The following is a 20,298-nucleotide window of genomic DNA, read 5'->3' on the forward strand; positions in this document are numbered from 1 at the left end:
CCTGTAGTTGAACAGCTCCTGACTCCTGTCCAGGCTGCCTGTGTATGACTTCATCAGCCATGGCATTAAGGGATAGGCTGGGTCCTCAAGAATAACTACTGGCATTTCAACATCCCCAACGATTATTTTCTGGTCCGGGAAGTAAGTCCTTTGCTGCAGCCGTTTAAACAGATTAGTGTTCCTGAAGACGCGAGCGTCATGAACTCTTCCCAGCCAGCCCACGTTGATGTGGGTGAAACGTCCCTTGTGATCCACAAGTGCTTGCAGCACCATTGAAAAGTACCCCTTGCGGTTTATGTACTGGGTACCCTGGTGCTCTGGTGCCACGATAGGGATATGGGTTCCATTTATCGCCCCACCACAGTTAGGGAATCCCATTGCAGCAAAGCCATCCACTATGACCTGCACATTTCCCAGAATCACTACCTTTCGTAGCAGCACCTGAGTGATTGCTTTGGCTACTTGCATCACAGCAGCCCCCACAGTAGATTTGCCCACTCCCAAATTGATTCCCAACCGACCGGTAGCTGTCTGGCGTTGCAAACTTCCACAGGGCTATGGCCACTCGCTTCTCAATTATGAGGGCTGCTCTCATCTTGCTATTCTGGCGCTTCAGGGCAGGGGACAGCAAGTCACAAAGTTCCATGAAAGTGCCCTTACGCATGCGAAAGTTTCGCAGCCACTGGGAATCGTCCCACACCTGCAACACTATGCGGTCCCACCAGTCTGTGCTTGTTTCCCAAGCCCAGAATCGGCATTCCATGGATAGAACCTGCCCCATTAACAACATGATCTCCAAAGCACCGGGGCCCGTGGTTTGAGAGAATTCTGTGTCCATGTCCTCATCACGCTTGTCGCCGCGCTGCCGTCGCCGCCTCCTCCTCGCCTCATTTTTCTGGTCCTGCTCAGCATAAACTGCACGAGAACATGCGAGGTGTTTACAATGTTCATGACTGCTGTCTTGAGCTGAGCGGGCTCCATGCTTGTCGTGGTATGGAGTCTGCATTGTTCACCCAGGAAAAAAGGCGCGAAATGGTTGTCTGCCGTTGCTTTCATGGAGGTAGGGGTGAGGCTGTACCCAGAACCACCTGCAACAATGTTTTTTGCCCCATCAGGCACTGGGATCTCAATCCAGAATTCCAATGGGCGGGGGAGACTGCGGGAACTATGGGATAGCTATGGGATAGCTACCCACAGTGCAACGCTCCGGAAATCGACGCTAGCCCCGGTACATGGATGCACACCGCCGAATTAATGTGCTTAGTGTGGCCGCATACATTCGACTTTATACAATCTGTTTCCAAAATTCTAATTATATAAATTCAGATTAATCCCGTAGTGTAGACATACCCTAATACTTGAAAAAAAACTAGAACCAAATTGTACACATCCCATAACTGTACATCCACAAATTGTTATTGCTCCAACACTTGTCCTTTATTACCCAATACCCTCTACTGTTTAATAGTCACTCATGTCACATCTGAATGATATCATAAACAAGAACCACCTTGTGTTTTCATTTGTTACATCCCCAGCACACTTTTTGATGTTGTATGATTAACTCCTCTTTCTCCATGGATCATCCCAGCAGCAAACAAGCACCATGTTAGATACCTGATGTAACACTGACCAACTGTGGGCAGTGAAAGGAAAGAAAATCTCCAAGCTGATGCATTCTTAGGCTCCAAAACATTTCCTAATTTAAAAGCCAGTTTCAGCTGTTACCGCTTACTTGCTTTTTTCAAAAACTTATTTCATTTTTTATGTCTTCTTCCAAAAGCTCTGTTGGAAAGTTTCCCCCCTTAGGGTGAGCTGACTATTTATTAATGCGACTTTTGATGTGGTCCGTCAGCTCTGCATCCTGCAAGGTGTGATGCTGGCTGTGCTAATCCCTTATGAACCTTCAATTTCCATCTCTTTTGCCATTTATTTTTTGTGAGCCTGTTTCACTAGTGTAGGTGATGGCTTCAATACTACAGTAAAATTAGATGTAATGTTTGTCCTTTTGGATTGTACTCCTTCCAATTATTTAAAAAGAAATGTGTTTCCTTCTACAGACATCCCCATTTTTAATGTCAATAACTTTCTGGATTCCGTGATTCTTCTCCTCTACTTTTAATCATTCCTTAGTTAATAACTGATTTCTATTTTCAAAAAATTACCCTGGGTCCTTTGATTTTTAAGACTTTTTCTAACTTCCTTGCTCTCACTTGTTTCTGAATTATTTGAGCACGTGCCTCTTGGCTTAGTTTTGAATTTCTCTCTTACTCTGATCTACCTGACCCCCATCAACCGGGTTTCACATCGGTCATTCAGTGGAGACGGCTTTAGTAAAGTCTTTAATGACTTTACTATCACTAAATCCCAGAGCTTGTTGCTATTTTAAATTCTTCATTTATCAGTTACTTTTGAAATTATTCGTCAGTGTTGTTGTTCATAGACCCTCCTTGATCTTTGGCTTTTAGGAGATGTGCACTAAGAACTTATTTAACCAAGTACATGTCCCGCAGAGTTCCCAATAATGATGATAATCAGCCCTTCAACAGATATTGCTAGGATCCTTATTTTTATGCCATTGGTGAATGAGTTAATACGAAAATAAGAATTGAAGGTCAGCTCCAGACTGAAAATGTGCAGATTAAGTTTTCCAACTTTACTGCTAATATATGTCTTCAGATTAAACAGATAAGTGGTTTGGATGCAACTGAATTTAATGCTACAAGTGAGATTTTATTACTGATTTCTGCTATGTTTATAGCAAATACCTAGCTCTCACAACCAGTATACTTTGTCAGTGGGAAGGAATCTGAAAGTCCTTTTTCACTTATTTTGCCTTTATTTCTCATTAATTAAGTTAAGTTATCTATATTTGGCATAACTTCTTCAATATTAAAAAAATCAGTTCCTTTACTCTGCTACTGAAATCCTGTGTCATGTTAATAATTTACTTTTTTTAATTAATTCCACACTTCATGAAAAACTTCTGTTGCTAATTGTCCACCTCCCATTACTGTGTAGAAGTACACAAAGCAGTACTGAGGATACAAAGGCTTGGCATTAGATATGAGAGGAGAGCATTTACTTAAGTGTGACATATCATACATAGGATAGTGTCTTTGTCTCTTGTCAATCCCACCAAATTTAGTAGCACTAAACAGAGATACTTCCAAGTGGAAAATCCATCAATACAATATGCATCTTTAAAAATCTGTCCTTTCAAAAAATCACTGCTATCCATAAATAAATAAATAAATAAATAAATTCCAGCTAAACCAGTTCCTAGAAGGAAACCAAGAAGTTTTGCCAAGGCTGATAAATATATTTTGCTCTGTGTGCAGGTAATTGGGTTCAAGAACTTCAAGTGAATGGTTGTCTAATACTTAGAAGATTGGATAGGATGCTACTAGGAGAGCAGTAAGCAAGACAAGTAGTAATTCTTCTGCTCTACTCCATGCTGATTAGGCCTCAACTGGAGTAGTGTGTCCAGTTCTGAGTGCCACATTTCAGAAGGGATGTGGACATACTGGAGAAAGTCCAGGGAAGAGCAACAAAAATGGTTAAAGGTCTAGAAAACATGATCTATGAGGGAAGATGGAAAAAATTGGGTTTGTTTAGTCTGGAAAAGAGAAAACTCGATATGACAACAGTTTTCAAGTACATAAAAGGTTGTTACAAGGAAGAGGAAGAAAAATTGTTCTCTTTAACCTGAGGACAGGACAAGAAATCATGGGCTTAAATTGCAGGAAGGGCTGTTTAGGTTGGATGTTAGGAAAAACTTCCTGTCACAGTAGTTAAGCACTGGAATAAATTGCCTAGGGAGGTTGTGGAATCGGTCATTGTCTAACCTGCTCTTAATCTCCAAACACCTATCAGGGATGGTCTAGCTAATACTCTGTCCTGCCTTGAGTGCAGGGGACTGGACTAGTAGACCTCTTCAGGTCCCCCTTCCAGTCCTATGGTTCTGTGATTTTTGTCCTCCAAGCCGCTGAGGAGAAGACATAGGATATAGTTTTGATTAAATGTGAAAAAAACCTAACCCCCAACCAAACCAAAAATTCTCCTCAAAACCCTTGAATGTTGATCATTCCCAATTTGCAGCAATGTACCACATCTCTGTGACATAACATATGAACTATTAATGTGAAGCAGTTCATTAATGGCAATGTATGTTTCATTTAGACATCTTCCTAACCTGATTTCAAGCCTAAGATTTTATGTCAAGGGGACTATTTGCACCAAGGGTTAGCAGGACTGGGTCATTACACTGCAAGAGAAACATCTCCTATTCTTTGTCAATAAATAGACAATTCAGAGTTTATGCCTGTTTTCCTTCAATGATTAGAACTCCCATCAGAAAAGGATACTCTAAACGTACCACCCGTATATTTACAAATAGAAGCTAAACCAAGAAGGTTTCAATTTTCATTTTGTTATGTTGCTTTTTATTTTGCCTCTTGGCCCAATACCAATTGCCATTTGCTTCTGCAGTTTTTAACAAGAGTCGCTATTTCCTGTCACAACTGGATGTATGTGTCACATCAAGTTATTTTATATCCATATTGTTCCACTATTTAATATGACTCATTAAAATAAGATACCTGTATTGTGTTCCAATACCTGACTCTCCAGATACTTAGAAACAGTCTCTTCAATGGTAGCCTATATTCATATTACGATGAGATGCAGCGGTGTGATATGAACTATTGCCAGGATTACTACCTCGGTCTCCATACAAATTAACTAAGGTGCAGATCATTCTTTCCAATTTTGATCTCTCACCACCTTTATTTTCTTCTTTTAAAATTCATTTTTCTTAATTTTCATAAGTTAGAGTCTTCCACTACTGATTTTTTTTCTTGAAATGTTTCAGATTTATAGGCCAAGGTGTCTGAGAGATGTGAAAAAGTAGTAGATTTTCGCTTATGAAAAAGGTCCTGTTCAGAGATATCATCAAAACTGCTTTTTTATGGTCATTCTCTGTCCAAAGGATTTTGAATAAAATCATTTAAACTGTCTGAGCTATGCAAGCATGACAAGTAATGACTACTTTAAAAAAAATTATGATTTAAACAGGTTTTTTTTTCCCCATCTTTATAATTGCCTCTTACAATTTTTTTCAACATTACAATTAGCTCTATTAGGTCAGATAGCTTTGCCATATTTGAAAATACCTGATTAAGACGTTGTAATTAATGCATGCATTTCATTTTCATAATTTCTAATTGATCATTTAATTATATAATCCAATTAAGTTGTATACTAAATATGCTATTTTAAAACTGGAGGTGTACATTTAGTCTGTGCCTACACTGGGGGAAAGACAGATGATAGAGACAGAGGTAGAAATATATACAAGGTTTTTTGGGCCAAAATTTTGTACCATCGTTAGCCTCTGTGGAAGCACTAGTGTACACAGGTTTCATGGCTGCCAGCGGATGTGTTTTAAGTCCTGGGCCATATATGGCCCAGATCCTGTAAATACTTACACACAGCTTATTATGCACATGATCGGTCCCATCAGCCACAACTGCATTACACATGCATGTAAAGTTCAGCACATGCCTAAGTGTTACAGGATCTGAGTCTAATCCAGGTCAGAATATGTAAGTGACAGTAGTAGCTGATATCCGGACTACACTGGTAGCCATGATAAGAATTTTTAGGAAAAATAAAGGCCTAATACACTTTCACACTGAACACAAAGTCATTGTATATGTAGTAATTCGTTTTATTGCAATATTTTCAGCTTTTTTCTTTCATAAATTTCCTCACCGATGTTGCTCATTTTCTGTATATATCTATCTACCGGTATATGTGTTTTAATAAACATCTTCATAGCTCATTCTCTCAATGATCTAAACTCACAATACTGAATTTGTGACAACTAACTATTCCTCTTGCAAAAAAACCAACAAAAACAAAAACAAACAAAAAACCCCTACAACAAATACAGGACTATGACGACTTCAGATTCAAACAGAAGGAGAAACTGGTTTGTGAGAGAAAGCTTTTATTCAAAAACAATCAATAATAAAGAATAGAATTCAAAAGAGACTGCTTTTAGCAGTTTCTTTTCTCAGGTTTGAATGTGTTAAGATCTTGTTTAAAACATAGATAAAGTTGACTGCCCATATTAAACTGACTGCCCATATTAACCAAGTGTAGCAAGGGCAAAGGATTTGAGACGGCTAGATTGTAATACAGATTTACTGTAACATTTGCACATTTTTCCTACCTTTCCTACGTCAAGAGTTGCTAGGTGGCACACAGACAAAAAACAACTGACAGGAATTTGAACCACATTGTTATTTGAAAAAGAAAAAACTCTGAAATGACTATTTAACTCTGAGAACATCACAGTAATGGATTACAAGTATTTGTAATAAAGGGGAATTTTAACATCCTTACAGTACACCTCACCATACCTACACACTAACATTGGTAATGGTGCATGTCAGCAGGATTGTTAGGGTAATCAAAATACATAATAAAATAGCTCATATTAAAAATGTCATCCACTGGTTGGGGGGAACCCATTAAATAATGACATAAATGTAAGGTGTCACTTAACACATGCACCAAAATATGATGAAATTACCCTTTTTAACCCCCAAGTGGGCATCCATTACCACTTTAGCTAGGTTCCTTGTTATTTCTTATATGCAAAAGTAACTGTCACATTAAGAAGATGAATACTTCCCACCTGTGATTAACAGTACTGTTTCTTTAATCAGCGCAGCAATGTATGCAAACGGCATGCATTTTAGCCATTTTGCCAAACAAGCTTCCAGACAGCAACCTAACTTAGATTCTCAAATGCCAATCATTTAATCATTCCAGTCCCAATTCTCTCACATATCCACAGCACCATTTGAGAGCTCAAGAATGTTCTCTACTCCCAACCTACAGGCTGGCTCCGGCAGCCACTGTGACAGTCCCAGATCCCTCCCATTACTCTTGGTCTTCCCATGATTCACTGTATTCTTGAAAGCTGCACATGCTGTCTTGCACTCCTCCTCCTCCACTTCAGGCTTATACCAAACTCTGATGGCTCTGATGTAATTGTTCCAAGACCCAGAACAGTGAAAGTCTGTTAGCCTAGCAAACCTGTAAGCTACAGTATGGCTTTCAGATCCTCTTCTGTGGAATCAATCAATCACTTACAGCAACACAGTGCTCTTCAGAAAATGGTTAAGTCACTTTGAATCCTTACTAGTAGTAGTCACAGAGTGAATGATCTTTCTGAAGCCCGTCTGTACTATTTATAAGGATTTGTAGTTCTGCACAAGGAGGAACCCTGCACCAGTGAAGAACCAGTTGTAAGAATGGGGCCTAAGATCACAAGCAACAAATAAAGAGTGTAGGAAAGGAATAGTCAACTTTTTCCTTTTTAAAAAATATTGACTATACTCGCTGCACCTTTCTATCTTTAACTGGCTAGTTTCTTGCAGGCATAATGGAGAAGAAATCCAAAGGTCCCAGCCTAGGGGACTACCTAGGAAGGAAAGCCTCACAGTTCTCTCATCCAAAGTCCTGGGTTTCAGAAGGGGCCAGAGGAGTCTACATGCTTAGACTCCAAGAACAAATGGCAAAAAGAGAGCAGATCTATTGGACATTTTATGTAAATGTTGAGAAACAATTTGAATTCAGACCTTCTGGGCTTCTTTTGACACATTCATGTCAAATTATGTGAGTTTTCTATATATTTTGTCACAAATTAAAAATAATGAAGAGAGTCATTCTGGGATCAGGCTAAATAGCTTACAAAATGACCAACTGTAAAAAGCCTCCAATAATAAGATGTTTTAAAGAAAATGTCAGACTGAAAAAAATGACAGCTTAGTGACTGACATCCTTGAGTGAGGCACTGCAGATCAAGAAACAGGAACTGAGGGTTAGTTTTCAATTACATATACTTATAATTTTAGGGGTAGTCACCGTTGTGTGTGGGCACAAAGGCTTGTGATCATCTAAATTACTCTAATAACTCTTTTACTGGGTTCCTATTCAAGTGCACTCGAGGTTCACAGCGAAAGAGAAAAGGTTATATAATTGAGGGCACTTTAAGACTGCAACTGAGCTGTGTACAGTGTTATAAGCCCACTTAAAATATATATAGTACAGAATTTTTTTTTTTTTTTATTATTACATTATGCTGACAATCAAGGAGGTTTAAATTCAGGATCTTACAAGTGCCCATTTCAAACTGCTATTTTTGAGAAGTATTTGTCAAAGTTATGAGTGTTCATAAGTAAATCAATAAGCACAATCTAGTTGTACACTCAAGCCCTCCCACCTCCTTTCACATGATATACCCTTCATTTGTGCAGTATTTTTAAAAATAAGAAATAAATAGAAAGAATTAAAATAGGAGTAAGACAAGACACTAAGCGGACTACAGTGTTCAGTGTTTGCCTTGCGATAGGTGTATTATAAAGTGATTTCTATTGCACAATTCATCTGATATTTTTTGAATGAATTCAGAAATTTATAGAATTGACTATAGAAACTCATTCATGGCTGAAGTTAGATATCTAATCTCGGACACACACATGCATATGTATATACATGCACACAATATTTTGTTATCTATGGTACACTGTTTGCTGTCTATTACTAGCTTCAGTTGTATTCTTATGGTGCTGTAGCTCTGAAATGCATTTATTCTCTATACTGAAGTTTAGTATAAACCAGGCCTATTAGGGACTGTCAACAAAAATAAAATGACCATGTTAGTGAGGTTTCAAAACCACAGATATATATTAACTACAGGCCTAATTTTCACAAACATTTTACTAATTACTAATATAATAGTATAGATTTCTAATTAAAATGTATGTTGTCCAAAGACATACATTTTGACCATGTAGTAAGTATAATACACAAAAAGGCAATGTGCATCAAAAACGGTATCTTAGTCACTATACTTGTTTAGTATGTGGTGAAAAGGTGCGTTATGTATATACATCTCATTTAAATTTTAGCGGTCCCCAGACGCAATACTTAACCTTAACAAGCCTTAGATCTCTGTAATACAACATGTCAAATGGCATTTTCGTCCCTAGAGCATTGGAAACAAAAAACTCTATCCAAACAACAACAAAGATTTGATTCCTTTTACTGTCATGGGATATCATTGTTGGATCTAAAAATTAACCCACCTCTTTGCACTTAGGCTTTTATGGAATTCCAAGAGGTGTATCTTATATACAGTATATGTGCTGCAAAATAATGGCACAATGGGCTAGGTTAAGGAAGGAGGAGTCTCAGCCTTAAAGCTATGTTCTCTTGCTTGTATGGATTAAGTCAGATCCTTAATGTTGTTGTATCTTGGCATATATACTGATTTGCAGCTCAACTACATATACCAGAATTCCACCTCCCCCTCCCTCTCCCCAATTACATTAGATACTAGTTCCGGCTCCAAGCATGTTAAGACAGGATATTAAGAGATTTAATAAAAATCATTTATATAGACAATGAATGGAAAGGAATATTGAGGACAATAACTGTGCTTATAGAAAACCAGAACCATATGAGAGAGAGAGAGAGAGAGAGAGAGAGAGAATCTGATCTAAAAATATCTTTAAAAAATAATAATAAATAATAAAAGCTTGTAAGAGCATTTAAAAGAAAACATTTCCATTAATTATGTACTACTGACCTCATCCCAGATTCTAAATAATTCAAAAACTTCAGACTTTTTCTGGTCGTTGTGCAGTGAATAATATTGCATACTGAATTCACATAAACAAGCATCTCCCTTTTCCTTTTCTTTCCCCATGTTTCAAATACAGGAAAAGCACACACTGAAAAAACAATGACTGCAGAGCATTACCCAAAAAAATGGCATTTTTAGCAACAGTACTCACTCTGTTAAAGCGTTTGGCTTGAAACAGATGCCCATTCACTCGGTAGAGCTTCCTCCATCTTCTTGCTCCACGTCGGTAGATTGATTCTAAGAAGGAAATTAAAAAGGTGTAAAGCAGCAGCATAGTAACATAGCAATACCAGATACACCATGTCAAGCAAGTTGTGACTTAAAACATTCTTGCTTTTCTAAACACTAACACGAAGCTAAAATCCCTGCTGACAGAATCAGGATTTATTTATTTTTTTTTTTTTTAAAGAAGTCTTAAATGACAGCTTCTGGAGGATGTGCTTTCGCCACTGCCTCTCCCTTTTCTCTATCCCTCTCTCTTTTTCTCACATGATTATAATCTTGTTACAGTTCCTTGGCTGCTTGCTGTTTCAAGCTCAGGTGAGATGGATAGATATAGTTAAAGAAACAGTGTTCCTCTATAAACCTCACGCTATTGGTCACCTTAATGGGTAAACATGTAAAGAATATGTGTTAGCTGATAATGGAATATGTTACACAGTATTAAAACATTACAAAACCTTGTGTCCTGTTTTTCAATCTGATTTCCTCTCTCCTGCTTCACAGAATCCTCATGCAAAAGGGCTAACATTTTCCACTAGAAATCTAATATGCTGGTTGTAAGGGCAATCTCCTAACCAAATCAGCCTGACAATTGGTAATGACTAGGGTTCAGCAATTGATATTTTCCAATTTGGTGACAAAACAAAAAATAAATAAATCCAGAAACAGTTTAGGTTCATTTCAAACTAAAACTAACCCTCCACGAAACAAAAAAAAATTAAAAAAAAAATGTGTTTGGGTTAATTTGAAACGAAAAGTCAATTTGAAAGAAATGTTGAAATCGTTTATTTAGAAAAATCTGAAACAAACCACTTTGACTTTTTCAAGAAAAATCTATTTTTATTTGGCTGAAACTATTTGCTGAATTCCTCCTGAATTCGTGGACAGTTTTGGTCACTGCCAAACTGTATTCTATTAAGTGAAACAATTTTGCTTAGCCCTAGCAGTGAACAGCACCAGATTCTGATTCCCTAACCTGTTATCCAGCCATCCTCAGAAGATTTCCGTGTGGCTAGATTCCCTAACCCAAGTATCTTGAAACTCTGTAAACTTGAGTTACTTACCAACTGATCTACTAAGTTGTTCTTTGGCACATTATCCAGGGATATTTTTTTTAAAGTAACGAGTAAAGGTAGTTTAGCAAATTTTTAAAAATAAAAGTGATAAGACGGTGAAACTCAAGCAAATTATTAAAATTAACAAAGGAAAACAGACATAATATTTTATTGCTGGTAAAAATGAGGTCAGAATAAAAATCCAGATTACATTTAAATAAATGGATTTATAAAATGTATTGGTTTGTTTTCTTATGATACAGTACTGAACTCTGAAGAGGGAAGACAGTCAATATTTAATCCTTGGTAAATTAATTCAAAATGATCTTCAGTTCATCATCTTTAAACTTTTTGGCTTTCAATAAGTCAGAAATAAATCCTAAATTTAAACACATTTCTGAAGCCTATATTATTATAAGCTTGACTCACTTGTAACAATGGCAAATATACAACTGTGAGTATTTAGACTAAAAATAGATATGAAATAAAATGATCTTCCAACAAAAGAAAAATGTATTTAAGTCTGTATTAGCTAAAACTACTTCTGATCTTTTTTCCTGTGTGTGTAACGAGTGCACATTGGTAATGCATCCAATGCATTAGATTTCTTACTGTTTGTCCTACAAAACCAAGGCAAGTCATTTCTAGAAAAGGGACAAAGGACTATTTTGAAGGATTCTGGCCACACTGGAAATTTCAGCCCCAAATCTGAAAACACGTGCACACATGTATAAATTTACTCATGCAAGTAGTCCCACTGTAAATTTAAGGATCAAGACCTTAAAAGACCACAGTACCTTTATTTTTTTTTATTTTTTTTTTTTTTAATAAAGTGTTAATTGTTCGAAAGAAAAAAAACTCTCAGAGAAGCTACAAGTCTCTGTATACAAGAGAGGCATCAAATACAGAGTTGCTAGTCCAGATAGAGCCTACATGATGGGATTATGTACCCACATGGCTATTCATGATATACAAAAATCTAAGCTTTCATTAAAAAGTAGTTTCTATTTTCATTGTTGCAAAGGAAATATTCCATATATGAATTTAATGTAATCAGTGCAAGCTGTCTGCCTGAAACTATGGCTCTGAGAGGTATGAACTTCACTGCCTACTATTAATTCCAATTGTAACTCTAAAGGCCTAATTGCACTTTAAAAGACAATCTCTAACTATTTCACTGTTTATTTAACATTCAAATAGGGGAAAGGATTGGACATGAAGTCCAGTAGTGGAAACAGGGGTTGGTGCAGAGAAGGGGGGCGGGGGGAACACAGATACCCAAGCAAGAGATAGAGGAGATGGAGAAGGAAAAAAGAAACAAAGGCAAAAATAGCACTGGTCCTCAAGATGAGCATGTTTTCCTGTTGTGCTATGCTGAATGAAACAAAACAAAAAATAAATGATAACTGGAAATTTAAAGGTTATATTCTATTCTTTATCTTTGGGCAAACTTCCCTGTGACAGTGGGAGACAATTGTGGATTGCTAGGTGGGATGGTCTGCATCCTAAAGAGTTTCAATCTTTTAGCTAACAACAGAAAGTGCTCTTGGAAACTGCCCTATCCCAGAAGCAGCTGTGAATTTGGGTAATAAATAGCAATATTTACTTTCACCAGTTCCTCAGCTTGATTGCTTTATCGCACCATAATAACCATAGTTTTATCTTGGTTGAGTCTGAGCCAGCTCATTCTAATCCAAGTATTGGTCCCAGCAAGACACTGGACAAGACAGTCAACTGCACTGGCTAGGTGTGACAAAGACGAAAAAATGGAGCACCATGTGTATATGGAAAACTCCACAACCCAAGCAACCTTATGATCTCTGACATCGGCCTCACATACAAATTCATCAGCACAAAATATTGCAGTAACCTCACGTGAGATTGTCCCCGGGGTAGCAGGTCCATTTCACTGTAAGACCTCTCAGTAAGAAAAAAAAACAGTGACTCCAAAAATGAACTCCACCCCGAACACAGAGGGCAGCCATGTCAGCAATACTTTGTGGTCAATGGTATCAAAGGCAGCTGGCAGAGCTAATAAAATCAGTTTGGACATAGGATTCTTGGTCATCACCAGAAGCTGGAGATAGTTAAGCAACGAAAACAGGGCAGTCTCCATACCACATGTAGGACAAAAATTGGATTGACCAGGGGCAACAAAATCTGAAGAATTTAGCATTGCCAGAGTGGCTTCACCTATTTACTTCCAATCTTTGCCAAAAGGGGGAGATTACACTCTAAAAATAATTAGCTAAACTATCGATGTCAAAAACGTTTCTTTGAGCAAGTGCCTAAGTAATTCTTCCTTATGCATGGATTGCACCATGGGATGCACTGACCATCAGCTAGAATGTTTTTTTAGAATCAGTCACCAAAAATGGTGTCTGTATAGAGTCAGAAAATGGGGACTAGTATAACACAGAACTGACTGACACTGCAGATTCTGTCTATCAGAAACAATGTCTGTAGCATGTTAGAGAATACTTAGTAAATATTAACTTAAAATGAAAATGGCTGGCTCACATTTTTAGTATTCTTTTATCCACTTTTTTCAATGGTCCCATTTCAGAACTACCTATCATAGCTTTCAAGGACTGCAGAGTGGGAAGATAAGGACTGGAATGGATGCTCGCCTCATTTCCTTGAAAGGAGGGACAGCTTGCCCTCCTGACACCATGTAGTTGAAGACAGAGATGGGAAGCCAAAGTCTCTGATAACACAATGGGGTGGTAGAAATTTGTACAAGAGCAGCACTCCCAGACCATCTTACAAATAGGTGGTAAAGAGTGTTCTGTAATTTTTATCTCTAGAGAAACAATTGTAATGCAAAGATCCAATTATCTAAATCCTCCTTTTGATTTACAATTTAAAAAAAGGGAGAGACAGTGTAGCATCCTAGCACAGTCACATTACATTTTCTTTATTGTTTGGCTACTACTCCAGATGGATCAAAAATGTAACAAAACCATGGAATGAAGAGATAGGAGTAAGCTAAGTAGTATGAAGAGTAGGGAGGAAATTGCTGACTTTGAAAACAAATAATGTAATTAGCCCTCAGCTACACTAGCCCTAACAGTTTTTTTTTCCTTAGTCCATGAATGAGTTCAATGGTTGACAAACCCTTTAATATACTTTTTTTCATTTTATCATATTTCACAAAAAAATCTTATGTTTAAAGAAACCAGTACCTACGTTGCTAGTCAACCCAATATGAAGTTCACCTGATGAAATACACTCCCTACCTTCCTCTATCTCCTTCTCAAGACAAACTAATTTTCACTTGAAAAAGAAACTTACTGCTGTTGGTATGTCTGGACACTTTTTGTGTACCAATACCACTGCATGCCTCAGTACCAACTGGAATGAGACACTTGTACTTGGGACTCAAGATAGAGTTACTAACTAGTCCTGGCACAAAGTTTCCAATAAGCAGCCACAAGGTCTGAACGCCTCCATCAAAGGAGAATTAGGAAATCTACTTGCTGCATTCTATGATAATGATGTGAAAATAAGGAATGCCAGTAAGTGACTGGTCTTTATTTTCTGGCTCCATTCAGGGTCACAAAAGCTTACATTCTCATCATAGGGGAGAGGTTAGCAATTACTGACTCTGATGGCTGTTGGATGTAATAAAAAAACCTCCATAGTATATATCAAAATAACCCTCACAAAACTAATACAGCTAATTAATCTTTCACTCACACACACGATGTCTAGCAGGGAAGTCAGTAGACCTGAATCCCTTAGAGGGACGAGAGGATTATTCTGCCTCTTAAAGGATATCTGTCAATAACTACTATTCTTGAACTTCAAAGGTCTCTCCTCAAAACAATTTCTTCCTGGTTCCTCCCATTCAGCTGCTAAAATAGATCAGCCTCCCTCTCCCCCAAAGATCTCATTAACAAAGAGTGTGAGATCTGAGTCAATCTCAAAATGTCATTTAGCCCTATCTGACACTTGTTCCTGTTCATTGTCAAGCTCTTGAGCACACTATAATACAGTATGCATTCTCATTTTGCGGTTCCATTTTTGCCCCAAATTAACAATTACTTTCCCCACATTCAGATCCTCAAAGATTCAGGACATCATATTGGATGCTTGAGTCAGATGGAATCCTGAATGAAAATCAAACATATCTACCAGGTGTAGGCTTTTGAATTTTCCGTCCCATGTAAGACTTGCCAAAATCATTGGTTTGCATCCAAAACTGAAAATTATTTTGCATTTTAAAATCAATACATGATCTCCTCAACTGTTGTTTTCGTAGAGTAGCATTTAATAGCCTTATCTAAATCTTTTGGATGTACACAAATCCTTTACTTGTTTGTTTTTATTACAGTGGCCATCCTGTAAACTCAGTCAGTTGGTGTCTGAATTTCCTCTAACTTCTAAATATTCCATCAAGTCGAATTCAACTTTAATCTCATTGACAGTGGGACTTTACTTGGTGCATGTGTTTTGGCAACACACTGCAATGTATCAATGAAATGTATTATAGCCTAATGAACCCGAGACCATAAAAAGCCTGATCAAGTTCTTTAAGAAGGTCTTTCGTATTCTGTTTAGTAGGCAAGTTGATCGATGTTTGCAAACGGTTTGTCAATCCAAGGCTACATAGGACTTTCTGTTGTACTATTTCAAAATGAGTGATATCTCAGTCAAACATGCCACTGTGGCTTTCCTACACGGCTCATTTTGTGCCCACTACATGAAACAAAAGCTTTTTTAACATTGGACACTTAATCATTTTGTTTATGCTTCCTGTGATCACACAGCATTCAGCTCCATTATCAATTTTGATTGCTTTTTGTTCATTTATTTCCAATAGCACAAACCAATCTGTTTGTTAAACCTCGCTTCACAAATTTATTAAGGAGATCCAACAAAGAACTCTGCTTCTGTAACATAAAAGCTTTGCCCTCTGGCTGCCGGTTCGCCAAAGTCTTTCCTATTTTTTTTTTTTAATAAAATATATATAAAAAAATTCACTCTGCTTAGCGCAACACGTTTGCGAAATGGTTGCTTTTACTAAACACATGACACCAGAACCCTTGTATTGGGTACCTTTATGTCATGTTGTAATTAATTCCACATTTATGATAAACAAATTAAATATGGTCTCTGCTATTTGTTTATCTATGCATTCTGTTCTTTATATTCTGGTATGATTTTTAATGAGATGCACTTCAGTTCTTTCACGGCTTCCTCACACTTATATTTTGGAAACAATTTTGCACTAGTCCTGCAAATATCCACTGTTCTTTGCACAGTTGAGAACATGGTTGTTTTAACCTGAATATCAGTTACACCACAAATAATTATGTCAGTGTGTAGGTTAACTTTTCAAATTCATATGCTTTATTACATAGGTCTATAATCTAATTATAGTTCTCCATGGCAGCTGATATCTTTTACATAAAGTGTACTTTTCCCCAAGTGACATTATCGATGGGATAAAAAAAGTTTGAAGTTTTAATTATTTTAATCTAGCAGTTCTCGTTCCGCTTTATGCTCCTCCTGGATGATATTACAAATCTCCAGTGCTGTTGGGCCTTCTGCATGTACCAGTATGGAGGATTTTACCCTCTCCAATTCCTCTTTGGAAAGAAAAAATCCTGTTTGAGCAATGTACAGACAGGCAGTCACTAGGTATATGCTCGGGCATAGACTCTTGCAACAGTAAACCAGACTTATTTATATAGTACTCAAAAGCATGCAAGACAACAGGTCCCTGCCAGAAAGAACTTACAATCTCAGACAAAATCTGTATAAAGGATGCGGGAATCAAACATAATGGCAAAATAACCAAGGTGATATGTGGTATGTGACATTTTGGGTCTCTATTTTATGGCACCATGTTTTCTAGGCACCAACAGCAAAAAAAATAAAATACTAACCATGAGCTTTTAGGTAAAATGCCAAGGTAATACCACTTAACCCACTTCTGGCAATCAATTGTTTATTTTTGAGCACTGCATGTAGACTGACCTATGTAGTCAGGACACCTATCCAATTCCCTAAAAGAAAAAAGTAAGTAAATAATTTACATTCAACAAATCAAGTCATTCTGAATGTTGAAAAACATGTGAAGTATGTCTTCTCAAAACATGGAAAGCAAGGAAAAATGCTTGGGCCTATGAATATACCAATCTATTAAAAGAGCAGGAAATTTAAGTGGAATGTGACTAATGACATTTTCTGAAAAAGCTGAACTGAATATAACCACCCTACTGATTATCCAGATAATCTTTGATGGAGAACTTGCATCCTTTTTGTACCACCCTAATAGAAACCAACCCTTAAAGCCATTAATGTGATTACAGAGTCTGCAAATACAATAGTTTAATCTGTAGCTCTTAAAAAGACTATGTCCTTGGGCACTGATTTGAGGTGGTGGGGGGGGTGTGTATCTGATGCTGCTTTTGTTTTTGAAAGATGTACAGTCTGATTGCTGGCAATTAAATGTTTTAGACAAGTATTCTCATTCTCAGTTTCAGGTGGAAACTACAGTATCTGTGAATGTATTAATTCTGATAGCATTCATCTTTATTTTCAAAGAGAAATAATCTACTGAATAAACATGTAATAAATAAAAGCTACACATTTAAACTCAGAGTTCCCACTCAGTTCAGAAATCGGTATCAGCTCCAATGATTCATAACCTCAACAAAAATGATGAAAATAAACCACTGGGCAAGTTGAATTTTAAACACTGCAATATATTCTAACCAGCTGACTGTAGTGTTCATCTGTGTGTTTTTGAGCCATAGCTTAGCATCAGTACAATATTGTTGTATATATCTTGAATAGGTGATATTAATGAATGAAAAGAACATGTCCTGGGTGTCAGATTTTATTACTGCAAGTAATATTCTTTCATTATAAATGTTTACACTTCTATACAATTTTTCAGTCTAGAAAAGATAATCACTTGCAGCAGTACTTGTAATAAATATCAAACAGAAAACCAGAGAAAAGGTTAGCAGCTACAGCAAACATATTTAGGATCAAGTTGGGCTCAATAGTGGAGATAATAAATGCCTTTGAACTTGATGGTGGTCATTAAGTATTTGAAACTTGTGGCCAGATGCTCAGCTACAGTAACTAGTTATGGTTCCATTGATTTTAATTGATTTAGACAAGTTGTCTTGTCTTTAAGGGAAAGGAGCTGTTGACAGAAAAAAATCAGGTAAGTTTCCTTTTGTTTTTCTTAATAACCAAGTCCATATGATGGTGACGATTCTGAGTGAGAGCCCAAGCATATAGCCTTAACAAGAAATTTAGCATATTTGGGTGTGGGGGACAGACACGCAGAAAGTAAACCAGAGTCTAAACAGCTGTTTTCTGGGTTTCTGAAAATGATGCTGCCTCTGTGAATTATATTAATAAATTCAGATAAGCTGCACTTTGTTTCTGTCATAATATCCTTTAGATTCTCCATGTCTGTCTATAAATTAGACTAAGAACATAGTATCCAATGTCTATGCCAGACCTAGATCTTTCAAGTTTTATTAGTTTATCTAGCAGTTCTCGTTCCTCTTTATGCTCCTCCTGGAACATATTACACAACTCCAGTGCTGTTGGGCCTTCTGCGTGTACCAGTATGGAGCATTTTACACTCTCCAATTCGTCTTTGGAAAGAAGAAATCCTGTCTGAGCAAAGTACAGAGAGGGCCTCCTGTCTCTCTTCAAACAAAGAAATAATGTAATTCTGTAGCCCAGTGTTTTTTGACCATTCAAAAATTGACACATACTATATTTAACGTTGAGGGCCTTGAAATAAGAAGTGAGCTTTCATATGAATGTCTATTAGGATACTCTCAAGGAATTTTAACTAACAGTTTCTATGGTAACCTGGAGTTCTAAAAGAATACAGTGTCTGAGAAAACGCATTTAAAAACTATGTTTAAATAAATGAAGTTGTGACACAAACTGTCAATATCTGCAATACTCAAGTTAACACTTACCCTCCATCTTTAATACAAACTACAGGCAACTAACAAAAGTGGGTTGCATTAAGCAGGGAACGAAGCCCCAAGCCCCTTTCTGGGGTTCTATGTTTTTGCATTTAATAGTTTTTTATTCTGTATCTGTACAGCAACTGGCACAATAGACTCCCCATATTCACCGAGGCCTCTATGTGCTACTGTAAATACAAATAGTAAAAAATCTCAGTGCTGTTCATTTTTCTAACATGCAGGAAATATGAACAGGTTTTCTTCATACTGTAAAGCTAAAAACCCTAAACTTCACGGTATGTTCAAAACAGCTCAGATTTTACTATATCTGTGTTGGCAAAAAACAAACCCTACATGTTCCTAGAATCTATAGTAATCAGAATCTAAAAGAATAAGTTTATTAGCTTTTTAGTGCTTAGTTTAGAAAGTCTACAATGAATAAAAAAATGTTTTGTCAAAACTAAATTTAAAACCTCTGACATTAACCTTTGAAAACAAAAAAGAAATACACAAGCAATTTTGTTCTAACTGATATTATCATCACAGTTGAGTTCTCTGAAGGTATAAACTGAAAGACTGCAACATGATTGAGGACTACTGAATAACTCCTGCGTGATGATTGAGGACTACTGAATAACTCCTGCTACTGATTTCTTTAAACACCAATAGTATGTACATGAAATACGAAAGAAATCTGAGGAGTCATGTTTGATGGAGACTTATTTTGACTAATAACATACCAAAGATCAATTATATTTTTCTAGAGATTTAGGAAAGAAAATTAAAATTACTGTTTGAATTAAGAGCAAGAGGTATAAGAAGCCTTGTTACAATAATTTTTTACAAGATTTTTTTATCTGGTTATAGCACTAATTAATATTCCAGTTCTTCACCGTGGTCCAGCATGACAGGTCACACGTGATCCAAAACCACTCGTGTGATGGAATAGAAGAAATAATGACACGTGAGAATTAGCACATGCTACAACTGTGCTAACCTGGAGAAAACAGTGACAGAAAACATCAGAATACAAAAAAAAAGATTTCAACAGGGACTAGATAGGATATGCCTTACCTACAACCTATGCTTCTATGCAATGACACAATATCTTCTACAAATATCAAAATGAAATAGTTTACATACCAACTTGGACAAAAATTTTCCAGAAAATTAGCTTCTAATTTCTAGGAGAGTTAGGATTAGAGTCAACTGCCAGTATAATGGGATGTTCCATGGGGATAATGGTAAGGAACACTCCTCCAAGTTTGTAGAACCCAGCTGGGCAGCTTATCTACTACTACAGTACTAGAGCCTCAGGGCTGCAGCAGCCTCGACTGCAGAT

At 36.9% G+C, this 20,298-nt stretch overlaps 1 protein-coding gene across 7 annotated transcripts in view; it reads right to left on the reverse strand.

Annotated features, from left to right (window-relative positions):
- PRKCZ (protein kinase C zeta) overlaps positions 1-20,298 on the reverse strand; it is a 167,434-nt gene that overhangs the window by 57,835 nt on the left and 89,301 nt on the right. For all 7 annotated transcript variants that reach the window (XM_034753538.1, XM_034753539.1, XM_034753544.1 and 4 more), the window contains one exon: positions 9,876-9,961. In XM_034753538.1, the coding sequence (XP_034609429.1) occupies positions 9,876-9,961 (86 nt within the window). The remainder of the gene's footprint in view (positions 1-9,875; positions 9,962-20,298) is intronic.

This window comes from Trachemys scripta, chromosome 19 (genome assembly GCF_013100865.1).
Source record: "Trachemys scripta elegans isolate TJP31775 chromosome 19, CAS_Tse_1.0, whole genome shotgun sequence".
NCBI lineage: Eukaryota > Metazoa > Chordata > Testudines > Emydidae > Trachemys > Trachemys scripta.